This window comes from Acartia tonsa, chromosome 15, assembly GCF_053477335.1.
Source record: "Acartia tonsa isolate MP-2025a chromosome 15, ASM5347733v1, whole genome shotgun sequence".
NCBI lineage: Eukaryota > Metazoa > Arthropoda > Copepoda > Calanoida > Acartiidae > Acartia > Acartia tonsa.
This window is the reverse complement of record NC_137274.1, coordinates 21842837-21855723: the sequence shown is the minus strand read 5'-3', so window position 1 is coordinate 21855723 and position 12887 is coordinate 21842837. Positions and strand designations below refer to the sequence as shown.

Below are 12887 nucleotides of genomic sequence, written 5' to 3'. Positions count from 1 at the left end.
GAGAGTTGGAATTTTTTTAATATCTCCATCCTGGCGGGCACAGGATGCCAGTAAACCTGGCAGGGTCATCCAGGTAAAGAACAAAAATATGCTTTTGACTAAAACAAAGCATTTTATCTTACCAAAATACTAAAATATCCTCTAGTAGTACATCATTATATGAATTATAGGTGTTCAAGTCAATTTTAGGTTCCAGGTATGATCTTGCAGGTCCTGATCCTCCAGGTCTCCAGAAATCTTTAAATGGCTCCTGTAGCCGCAATTTTTGACTTAGAGACTTCAAATTTTAAACTTAAGCTATTCATATATGTCTACATAACGTATAAAAATTTCTTAAAGATCTGCTGCCGTTTCCCGCCGACCGCCGACTTTGGCGGCTGGCAGCTGCCAAGTACAGCTACGGCCGTTCTAATGGGAACTGAGATAATAGTTCTATGGATGATTAACTAATGTTTGATTATCCAAAACAATTATATAGCTTTCTAATATATCAATTATTTAGTATTTGATCTGATAAAAGTTGCTAAGCGTGGAGGAGGAAATATGAAGAGGGTGAATTTTACTGAAAAAAACCGCAGCGTTATGTAAGTAATTTCTAATTTAAAGTATAGAAAGGTAAGAGAGAGGGGGGGTATGGTTGAAATGTTATTGTCAAATAAGAGAATACTATCGTAACAGTGTCCAAAGTTTTCCACCAATAACTTTAATGTGAAAAAATGGGATTTTGATGCCCGGTTCGGCACTAATGGGTTAATGTTAAGGTGGTGTTCTGTTAATTGTGGAGATGTGAAATGCATGCACAGAACTAATAGAGCAAACAATATGAAGACACATCTTTCAAGGTTAGTTGAAAGTAAACAAATATCTACACTACAACCCAATAAAAAAACTTTGCATAAAAACCAATATAATTGCAATGATTTTTGTCAACTTTTGGCCTAAATAAAGATTAGTTATCAACATGATATTGTTCAATTTATGTTATTTACATAACAACTGAATAACTATATACCAATGTTGATACAAAATTTTATTACATAATTACCTCTATAATAAAATGCATTAATAAAAAAAAACCTATTTTTTTTTGGATGGACTAAAAGTTCTTTTTAACACTCAGATTTATGTGTCTATGAAAACTAATATTATTTTTAACTTAAAGAGGCCGCGTAGCTGCTAGTACTTGATACAGTACATGCACACAGGGATTATACAATGAACAATAAATTTAGATAATTGTCTTATTTAGTGTTCACAATACCAGGAAGTACAACAACCACATATGCCCGGATTGTGAAAATGGTAAAAGTTTTTTCAAATTAAATTCTATGCCTCCCCTCCACCCTAAACTTATTATTGCAATGAATTGAAAATTAGGGGGAAAAAGGGTAGTTTTTGGTTGCTTGTTCATTACTTTAATGCATGTTTAGTTAGGTTTATATAAGGCCTTTAGTAGACCTGCAGGGTTAGGGCACAGACAGGGCGTTGAAAGCCTCCCCCCCCCCTTTCGTTTTTTCTATCTCATTTTCTGTTTGTGAAAGAAAGAGGGCAATAACTAAGTGACTTTTTAAATATGTGTATGACACATTACATTTTTTTACTTCAAGTGTTCAAGTTTCAAAAATATTTGAAAGCCTCCTGCGACCCCATTGTTTTGACTTAGAGACTTCAAATTTTAAACCTAAGCTTATCTTACATGTCTACATAACATATTAAAATTTCATAAATATCCACCGCCGTTTTCCTGCTGACCAACAACTGCGACAGCTGACAGCTGTCAAGTACAGCTGCGGCCGCCAAAATTTATGTTTTGAGATAAATATTGTTTAAAAAAAAAATTTCTAGCTTCAAAAATAAGAAAAAATACCCTCTACCTAAAATAGGATCTTAGGTAATAGTGGGGGGGGGGGGGGGGGTAATAAAGATGCGGCAAAGGGCCAAACTGTTAAGTATTAATATATAACTATTGATATTTTAGTTTCTTTCTTCACTGCGGCTGAGCTGAAAGTACATGAGGCAGAACATCCCCTAAAGTTCAAGCAGCAGTGTACAGTTTATGATCGCATGAACTGTCTTTTGTTCACTATTTGTGGTCTTCAGACAAATAATAGGTATCTATAATACAAAGTAGAACGGTGTCTGTCTGTCTGTCTGACCGTCTGTCTGTCTGTCCCTTAAGATCTTAGTAACCACTGAACCGATCGGATTCTACTCTTCAGGGTATCTACCTATTGGTCCTGTGGTGGTTTTAAGCTATTTTCTTGGGGGGTGGGACACCCCCAACCCCCCCAAAAAAACAAAAAATCCCCCCCCCCAATTTTTTTTTTTTTTTTGAAGGATATTTTCATGGTCCTTTACGATTTTATATTTTTTTTTTCACCTCTTGGGGCAAAGCCCCTAGAGGCTAGGGGCGAAGCCGCTAGTCTAAAATACAAAGTAGAACGGTGTCTGTCTGTCTGTCTGTCTGTCCCTTAAGATCTTAGTAACCACTGAACCGATCGGATTCTACTCTTCAGGGTATATACCTACTGGTCCTGTGGTGGTTTTAAGCTATTTTCTTGGGGAGTGGGACACTCCCAACCCCCTCCCCCCCCCCCAAAAAAAAATCTCCCCTCCCCAATTTTTTATCTTTTTTTCTTGCGGAGGTATTTTCTTATAGAGAAGTTAGTTGAAATAAAACTACTGTAGTACTTATTTTTTTTTAATTACCTCTTGGGGCACAGCCCCTAGAGGCTAGGGGTGAAGCCCCTAGTTTTAAAATAAAATAATACCACATCTGGTAATGACAGGGAAATATGAAAAAAAAAGGATAGATAATCACATTTTGCACAAATTTAAACCTTAAACATCAAGGTGGAAAATTATTGACAACAATTTTATTAAGGTGAAAGAGAATTGCCCTAAACATACTTTATATTATAACTTTAACCTAATATACAACTATCATATTAAACAATTATTATAAGGAGGTTGATTATGCTTTTTAAAAGCAAAGCTTTTCTATAATTAGGGTCGGTCTGTCCGTCCGTCCGTCCGAGATAGATAGCTTCTATTCGTTAATTTAGGCATGTTAGAATTGTCCTATTGACTTCAAACTCTGCATGATGATTCCTGTAGTAGTTAGGTACGATTTGAAAAGCGTAGCAACTCTATAATCTTTACCAGAATGTCCGTACGTCCATTTTAAACATGTTGATTTTTCTACTTTTTTAAAAACAAAATTTTATGTGATCTAATTATCCGTTTGATCTGGTTTTTGGTATATTGATTCCTGGGACAACAAATAACAATATTATAAGCGAAGCAACTCTATAATCAAGTCATAAAATGTAAGTATGTCCATAAACATTATCCTGCATCAAGCAGTTTTCCAACAAATTTACTTACAATTTTGCTTCGACTCTTATACTTAAATTCTGATTATTCAGTTCAGACACTATACAAGTGTTAATGTCCGTTTGTCCTACCATTTCAGTGCTTCGCTTTTATGGATGTTGTCATCTTTTTTTTCATGACTATTTTATTCTAAAAACAAACTATATAATTCTAGATTCAATCTGGACACACAACCACTCACAATGCGAGAGAATTTGAAAGTTCTTCAAATATTTAATGATGCAAGTATAAGTAAGTCAATAAATATTATATTTTTTTTATTTTCTACTTGCCTCTCTCTTTAGCAAGGATGATAACATCCATAAAAGTTAAACCTATTGGGGTAACAGGTACCAAATACAGGGTGTTTTTTTTTAATAGAACAAATGTATTGCATAATATAACCTACTTGCCATTGACAGAAATTAATAATCCATTTAATTTCTTCACAAATTATGCCTTAAAAACCGGGTTTTTTCAAAGTTATATAAAGCAATAATTTTGTAAAACCTGTATAACCGTTCTAACATAGAGTAATAATTACACAAACTAAAAACTAGACCCCTCACCCTCTTATTTGAATTTATTTTAGAAATAAGAGGGGAAGGTGTTTTCATATAGTGTTAAAGCACCCAAAAATTAATTAGATTGTTAAATTTTAATAGACTTAAATTATAAGACCTACTTTTAGAGATGTATTGACTTGTCATCCTAGAAATCAATATCTTAAAAATTATTTAAATAGGATGAAAATATAATATAACAAAATGTAATCAAAAAAAATATCAAGATGTCCTATTTTTGTCATGGCATTCCCTATTTCATGAACCACCTAAAGTATAAAATTATTTATTGGTTTCCAATATTTTCATATTGTTCAAGTCTTTCTTGTAAATGTTTTCTTTTTATCTCAGGTTTTGAGGAGAAAAATGAACTTATATATGAGACAATATCACTCAAGGCAAAATTGCCCCAAAATATGCTTGCGTAAGTTTACCATTAAAGCAGTACAATGTTTGTCTGCCTGTATGTTTCAATCCTTATATAAAATTAAAATGATGTGTGTCTGTTTATCTATACCTAAAGATCTTAATGCTACAATTTGGTTTTCCTTACAGCGATTTTTAACATTTCAAAAACTAAAATCTAAATTGGAGTTACCTCCCAACCACTTACCTTAAGTGCCCCTAGAGAACTATAGTACTGGTTATACCATTAGTGGTTTGAACATAATATATATATTTATATCTTTACTCTTCCCATAAAATGTGCAAAGTAAAGTAATATCTGATTGTATGAATAATTTCTATAGATATAAAGGGTGAGCAAAAAAAATGCATAGATTTTTAAAATTCGAATTGCGCGGCTGGTGTTAATGGTAGAAAAAAAGGTATGCATACCGTTAGAACCGTCATAAGCTCTAGTTTCAGGAAATATAAGTACCATTTTTGTCCAATTTGTAGTTTAGGAGCTACGTTGAAAAATAAAAAAATGTGAGGAAAGTTTAAAAATGAAACTGTTGCATTTTAAGTCAGTTGGGACATTTTAACACGTAGCACAAACTTTTTCTTAGGCAAACAAAAAAGATGATGAAAAATTATCTTCATATCATCAAAGAAGACGCAGATTGTGGTGTGAAATTTGTAGAAGTGAAAAATCCTAGAAGTTTAGACTTCAAAGCAGGTTGCTTTTCCATATTTTTTCAGCAGTGCAGCTAGTCTATACATAAAGAAACTAGAAAATGTCTGTCCATCTGTATGTTTTTACTCACAGGGGGCTTAAGGGCAACACTATACCATCTCCCTTCCTTTCCCCTGGATATCTTATTTGTTTAAATAATACTATCTGTAGGTGTTGGTGTAGTAGCAACAAGAGATTTTAAAGCCGGAGAAACGGTCAAGTTCATGGAAGCAGTTTTGGTCAACAAACCAAACAATTATGAGGTAATTATAATTGGTCCTGCTCTTTCTTTACCTGTTATATCAGTACTTTTCAATCTGTGTAAGTTATCTAGAGACTAGTGTAGTCAATGGTCAATACGACGGACACCAGATATAATTATAGAGATACTAAATATTATATATACAACCCTCATTATGCATATAACATAATTATTTCACCTGTGTTGTGAGGCTCCATTACATATTTAGACCAGTGAGGAAGAAAATTTCTCCACCATACATGATGGCCTCAAAGAAAAGAATTTGTGTGGTCCAATTCAGGAAAAGATGATTAAATTATGATTATGTGGTCATACAATAGAATAACCAATGAGAGGCCAGCATAAATTTTATCATTGGTCAATTACAGTGCATACTGGCTATTCTCTCATTGGCTATTCTAGCGTCTGATGTTGAGGGACTTTAATCATCTTCCCCTTATAGACCGTAAATCACTCCTGCTGGATGTTTAATTGCAGGTACAACTCATTAGACTTCAATATCACAACCTTTAAATAAAGTCCTAGCTAATGAGATAGGGTTAACTAAATTTTAAAATCATCAGTAATATAAATTATTCTATGTAAAGTTGGGTGTAATCTTTTAGTCAAATGCTCTAATTAGGCAGGGATCTGAAGGGATAAGACAATGGATGATAAATTGATGTACACCCCTAATGATAATAAACATAATTACCCCTTCTGTATATTAAAGTTAGTGGTTAGAACGTTTGAACACTCAAGTTAATGATTCAATCATTAAAAAGTCCACAAAGTTGTTAAGCCAACAAATAATGATGATACACATAACTACCCCTTCTGTATATTAAAGTTAGTGGTTAAAACGTTTGAACACTCAAGTTAATGATTCAATCATTAAAAAGTCCACAAAGTTGTTAAGCCAACAAATAATAATGATAATAAACATAATTACCCCTTCTGTATATTAAAGTTAGTGGTTAAAACGTTTGAACACTCAAGTTAATGATTCAATCAATAAAAAGTCCCCAAAGTTGTTAAGCCAACAAATAATGATGATACACATAATTACCCCTTCTGTAAATTAAAGTTAGTGGTTAAAACGTTTGAACACTCAAGTTAATGATTCAATCATTAAAATGTAAACATACCTTATATAAACATATTAAGAAGTACAAAAATAGGCGTCATATTTCCTATCTGTCTGTCTATCTATCTGTCTATCTATGCTTTCTATCTATCTATCTATCTACCAATCAATCAATCCATCTATCTTTCTATCTTTCTATCTTTCTATCTTTCTATCTTTCTATCTATCTATCTATCTATCTATCTATCTATCTATCTATCTATCTATCTATCTATCTATCTATCTATCTATCTATCTAGCTATCTATATATCTATCTATCTATCTAATATCTAGGTACCAGAAGAAATCCGCTAACATAGTTAAACTGGAAACCTTGGTTGAAATATCTAAAGGACAAGAACTGACTGTTCACTACATGGTAAGTAAGTAGTGCAGCATCTTTATAAGTAGAGTGTGTCCATATTGATGTGTATTACTTTCACAATTAAGACTGTGCAGCCTGTATCAATGCATATCGTTGGATAGCCATAAGCTCTAGTTTTAGTAGTTTAGGGTTAAGTTGAAGAAAATGTAATCATTTCAACTGTTTAGTTTTTACAGAACAAGGATGACAACATCCATAAAAACGAAGCTCTGAAACGTTAGGACAAACGGACATTTACACTTGTATAGTGTCAGAACTGAATTATCAGTTTATGAGGTATAAGAGTCGAAGCAAAATTGTAAGTAAATTTGTTAAAAAAATGCTTGATACAGAATAATGTTTATGAACATACTTACATGTTTAGGACTTGATTAAAGAGTTGCTACGCTCATAATATTGTACTTTGTTGTCCCAGGAATCAGTATACCAAAAATCAGATCAATTGGATAATTAGATCACATAAAAATTTGTTGTTTAAAAGTAGAAAAATCAACATGTTTAAAATGGATGTACGGACATTCTGGTAATGATTATAGAGTTGCTATGCTTTCTAAATAGTACCTAACTACTACAGGAATCACCATGCAAAGTTTGAAATTGATAGGACAATTCTAACATGCCTTAATTAACGGAAAAAAGATATCTATCTTGGACGGACATATGGACGGATGTACTGACGGATGTACGGACGGACAGACAGACGGACCGACCATAATTATAGAAAAGCTTTGCTTGTAAAAAGAAGTTGGTTCAGCCATCAATATTTAGATATTGTACAAATCCAAATAAAGTAAAGTAAGACTTTTTTGTCTGAAGCTAAAGATCTCAAAATTTGCTGATCCAAATGGGTTGTACTTTTTTTTATAAATGTCTTGATATAGTTTTAGGCTATTTTCCCGAAACTAGGGGCAAAGCAACTAGTAATATTTATAAATTGTTATAGAATTTGGACTTCCCTGGAAAAGCCAACAGCATCGCTCACCCAGAGTCAGCCAGCTGTTACTGTTGTTCTCCCATCAACCAGTGAAGAGCTAACAAGCAGTTTTTTATATTTTTTTTTACTTTTTTTTACATCCATATTTTGAGGCGAAAAAAAAAAACAATTTTGAAAGCAAACAACTTTTTGTAATGTAAATATACTTTTTTTTATCTTTGAAGAAAAATCAATGTAATGCATTTTATTTGTGTATTTTTTTATGTAAAATAAGGCATTATGTTATGCTAGTCTATTTTTTATTCATTCATATCTATTTTTTCAGAATGGAATGTTCAGGTTTTCATACTGGCATACCAGTGGATCAGAGGTCCTGTGATTGCCAGGTAAAGAGAATATAGTTTACATATCCACATATATGAATATATATCATAGCTCTATATTTTGTACATATACACATTATAATATTTAATATATGTATGTTTATTGTTTATATTTCTAGTTATTAAATTAGAAGCAAGTGTAGACAAATGTAAAATGTAAAAAATGTCAGAATCCTGGAATGGCAAAACTTTAGAGAAAAGGTAGGAATTGTGTTGAAACAACGTTGACAACATCAATAAAAGCAACGCTTAGATATGACATTATCATTTTAACTTAATTATCAGCTATCAAAAGTGCATATTCAAAGCCATACAGAAACAAGGATGACAACATCCATAAAAGCGAAGCACTGAAATGGTAGGAGAAACGGACGTTAACAATTGTATAGTGTCAGAACTGAATAATCAGAAAAAAAGAATAAGAGTCGAAGCAAAATTGTAAGTAAATTTGGTGAAAAACTGCTTGATACAGGATAATGTTTATGGACATTCTTACATCTTTAGGGCTTTATTATAGAGTTGCTTCGCTTAAAATATTGTTCTTTGTTGTCCCAGGAATCAATATACCAAAAATCAGATCAAACGGATAATTAGATTACATAAAAATTTGTTTTTAAAAAAGTAGAAAAATCAACATGTTTAAAATGGACGTAAAACATTCTTGTAATGATTATAGAATTGCTGCGCTTTCTAAATCGTACCTAACTACTACAGGAATCACCACGCAAAGTTTGAAATCGATAGGACAATTCTAACATGCCTAAAATAACGAATAAAAGCTAACTATCTCGGACAGACGGACGGACGGACGTACGGACGGACAGACCGACCCTAATTATAAAAAGCTTCGCTTTTAAAAATTATTCTGAGCCCTTCCTCCCTCCGATTTTTCTATACCATTTTCTATGTGTGAAAGAAAGAGACTTAAAAGTTGTTAAGCCAACGAATAAGAAAATGATATTATAAAACTGAGAAATGTGATATTACCAAGGATGACAAGATATCATTTTCCAGTATGGCTTTGAAACCGGTTAATATCTGCTGTATTAGAACCAGTTTATAGCCATACTATCCGCATAATGTCCGTGGATAGCTGTCTATAATACTATGCTATATAAATGTGATAATAGCTCAAGGATGTAGCAAATGTAGCAAAGCACAACAAAATAAAGGACGGACATGCGTACATACTTACAGTCCCCAATGTCCAATAAGATGCTGTTATAATACTTTGGGTACCTCAGAAATTAAAAGTCCCCAATGTCTAATAAAATGCTGTTATAATACTTTGGGTACCGCGGAAATTTACAGTCCCCAATGTCTAATAAGATGCTGTTATAATACTTTGGGTACCACAGTAATTAAAAGTCCCCAATGTCTAATAAGATGCTGTTATAATACTTTGGGTACCACAGTAATTTACACTCTAAAATGTCTAATAAGATACTGATATAATACTTTGGGTACCTCAGAAATTAAAAGTCCCCAATGTCTAATAAGATGCTGTTATAATACTTTGGGTACCACGAAAATTTACAGTCCCTAATGTCTAATAAGACATACAGATAACGTGATCCAAAGCAGATGTTTAGTGATCATACAACAACAAAAAAGTTATATTTTCTGTAGCAATATACAATTGCAATTGCTTATTAGACAAAGTGATTTAAAGCCAGAGAGAGAGAGAGAGAGAGAGGGGACAATAGGCTGTTTGTTACACTAGTCCCCAAAGTTATAGGATATTGTTTTTTTTTACATTGTTAGAGCTTCCCTGAAAAAAATAACCATTTCAGAATAGCAATTTATAATTTACTTTTTGTACAATATTTATATTACAATGTTATAAGCGAAGTCAGGTCAGAAATATATAAGTATGACCTCAAATATCCAGGAATCAGTTCTGACAATCTATAAGTGTTAATGTTTGTTTGTCCTGTCATTTCAGTGCTTCGCTTTTATGGATGTTTTCATCCTTGTTTCTCCTTTTTTCACAATATTCCAAAAATCAAAATTTTATAACCCTACATAGCTCAACAACAAAAAAGGGAAAGGGGTAGTGAAAAATTACAAAAAATGGGAAAATTTTTCAAGTACGCTGATATTCTAAAATGTTAAACCGATATTTGCAGAGTTATCAGTGGTTCGGAGTTACGGAGAAAGAGAGAGAGAAAGAGAGAGAGAGAGAGAGAGAAAGAGAAAGAGAGGGATTTCTTCATGTATACAATGAAGAAGTGCAGATACTCTATAATTAAAGAATGTCCATACATAATACAATTTTTTTGTTCCTTCAAATACTTTTAAATTAATATTCCTCTCTTTCTTTTTCTAAAATTAGTGGCTACGCCCCCTAGAAGCCTCTAGAGGCATTTAAGATAATAAAAGGAAAACCTAACCTCCCCCCCCCCCCACCCATTATAAATTTGGGTTAAATGAAGAAAAATTTTAAATATTTTTTTGGGGGGGAGGGATAATTTATTACTGGGGTGGTGGAGAAACCCTCCCCTAAATACTTTAAACCTTCTCTGTAAAGGAGAACCATATCGGTTCAGCCGTTAGCAAGAATCTTTGCTACATAAAAGCTTTCTACTTTATATAATAGGATTAACAAACTTTACTGCTTCGCCAATTATCAGTATGATTTATGATGTCCTTGTTTTTTTAACACATGCATTGTAAAATTAATTGAAGATGTCTGAAGTTTAAAATGTCTTTCCTTTGGTGACCTAAAAAAAGCATTGAAAATATATACATTTTTTTTTCTCTCATGGCTAAATCACTCACAAAAGTAGGGGGTAGAAGTGAAACCTGCATTATAAAGACTAATACTAAACTTCTCTAAAAATTGAAGCATAGACAGACAAAAATTCTAGTAGTTGATTCGCCACTAGCCTCCAGACCAGGGTACTGTGGAAAATAGTAAAAAACCACCCCATGACATTTATAATCTTCCCTAATAAGTACAACCCTTTTGGACGAGTATTTTCTAAAATCTATAGCTTCAGACAAAAAATATGTTTTATTATATCTATCATTGGTCATTGTTGTAAAAATTAGCAGAGAAATAATTGTTGAACTAGGACACACACACACACACACACATACATATCCATATGAGGAGTAAATGAAATGGCCCAAATATAAAGGAAGGTGAGTTTTAAGCCAGAATGGAAGAGTCCATTGTTAACTTTAAAAGTATGCTTAAATAAACGTTAGTTTCTTTAACACAAAATTGAGTACTAAATATGTCTTTCTGGTGACCAATGAAGGCATTAAATGTATGAACAATTTTTTCTCCCAAATTGGGTTGGGTTAGGGAAGTAGATCATAAAACATTCTATTGACTTTTAATAAAGTTTTCTAAAATCGTAGCACAGACAGATACAAATTCTACTACTTTATAACATACTAGTTCCTTCGCTCCTAGCCTCTAGGGCAGGGCAGTGAAAGTTGAACACTACCCATTAACATTTATAAAGCTTCCATGAAAAGTACACATAGGACTAGTAATTTCTTAGCTTCAGACAAAAAATTTTATTCATTATATTTAGTATTGGTCATTATTGTAAAAGTTATAAGGAAAAAAGTTAAAGATGTAGACGGAAAACTGACGGTTAAAAGTGACGGAATTTTACACACATCCCCCACCCCCTTTAAATGGTACTCCTTTACAATGCTGTTTCTCACACTAATATGTCAACTGTTTAAAAGAGTAACAAGGATGACAACATAACTAGCAAGGCACAAAAAAATCGTATTTATTAAAACATTTCAAAATTGGATCCTAAACACTAAAACTAGGGTCAAGAATATAAAAATAGCCTAAAACCTGCTAAAAAGCAGCCCGACCACCATGAAAGTTTTATAGTTGATTGTTTATTGGTGCTAAAAAAAATCCCCCATTTTGTGTCTAACTGACAGATGAACATTTTAGAGTAGCTTCAGTACTAAAAATATCTACAAATATTTAAAACTTGTATAACGGAAAATTGTTTCTTGTAAAAGCAGGAGGGGGGCGGGGGAGGTTGTATCTATCTATCCATGATATATTTTAACTCTCAGAGAAGAAACAACGGAGAAATAACAGTCAAAACTCGGGTCATATATCTCCGAAAATACACTCTATCCCCCCCCCTCCCCTCCCCCATATGATATTGAACTTCTTTCTCACAGCTTGAGATATAAAATATGTGAAAAATGTTAAAAATTGTGAAAATTGTGTTAAAACTCAGGGATCTAAAGGGATAAGACAATTGTTGGTAAATTGATGTCCATACCCAATGATTAATTTTTAGACACAGAGAGAGAGAGAAAGAGAGAGAGATAGAGGGAGAGAGAGAGAGGGAGAGAGGGAGAGAGAAAGAGAGAAAGAGAGAAAGAGAGAAAATAAGAGAAAGAGAGAGACAGAGAGAAAGAGAGAGAGAGAGAGAGAGAGAGAGAGAGAGAGAGAAAGAGAGAGAGAGAGAAAGAGAGAGAGAGAGAGAGAGAGAGAGAGAGAGAGAGATATAATAGTGTAGATTACAATTAGTAGATGAATCGTTTGAACACATAACTTAATAAACCAACAAATCAAAATTCAATAAATGTCAACAAAGTTATGAAGCCAACAAATAAGAAAATGTTTTTTTAAAACTTTGGGAAATATTGTAATAAACAACCCAATGTCCCCTCCCTCCCTGACAAACTCTGGTATGAAAACAATGTTTAAAATACAAAAGAGTCCGTTGAAAAAATAACCCCTCCGATGATTTGAAACAAGAACCAA

General features: G+C 32.9%; 2 protein-coding genes and 1 long non-coding RNA gene across 3 annotated transcripts in view; all 3 read left to right on the top strand.

Moving 5' to 3' along the window:
* Positions 1 to 795: 795 nt before the first annotated feature.
* On the top strand, positions 796 to 4366 carry LOC145306997 (uncharacterized). The gene is made up of 5 exons (XM_080149338.1): positions 796 to 842; positions 1250 to 1302; positions 1979 to 2111; positions 3551 to 3627; positions 4290 to 4366. The coding sequence occupies exons 1-5, from the start codon at positions 796 to 798 to the stop codon at positions 4364 to 4366; spliced, it is 387 nt and encodes a 128-aa protein (XP_080005464.1).
* A 553-nt stretch (positions 4367 to 4919) lies between these two features.
* Positions 4920 to 5830, top strand: LOC145306996 (uncharacterized). The gene is made up of 3 exons (XR_013875262.1): positions 4920 to 5058; positions 5227 to 5318; positions 5795 to 5830. It is a non-coding gene; the product is annotated as an uncharacterized LOC145306996 (long non-coding RNA).
* The window catches only part of LOC145306995 (uncharacterized), a 56068-nt gene continuing 48938 nt past the window's right edge, over positions 5758 to 12887 (top strand). Inside the window, exons 1-3 of the mRNA XM_080149337.1 lie at positions 5758 to 5794; positions 6718 to 6802; positions 7752 to 8128. Of these exons, the coding sequence (XP_080005463.1) occupies positions 8027 to 8128 (102 nt within the window). The 5' untranslated portion in view covers positions 5758 to 5794; positions 6718 to 6802; positions 7752 to 8026. The remainder of the gene's footprint in view (positions 5795 to 6717; positions 6803 to 7751; positions 8129 to 12887) is intronic.

Bases quoted from the DNA above. Each gene is read 5' to 3' on its own strand.
- LOC145306997 (XM_080149338.1), top strand. From the start codon at position 796: ATGCACAGAACTAATAGAGCAAACAATATGAAGACACATCTTTCAAG. The intron at 843-1,249 runs GTTAGTTGAAAG...TGTCTTATTTAG, and splicing joins ATGAAGACACATCTTTCAAG to TGTTCACAATACCAGGAAGT. The intron at 3,628-4,289 runs GTAAGTCAATAA...TTTTTATCTCAG, and splicing joins ATTTAATGATGCAAGTATAA to GTTTTGAGGAGAAAAATGAA.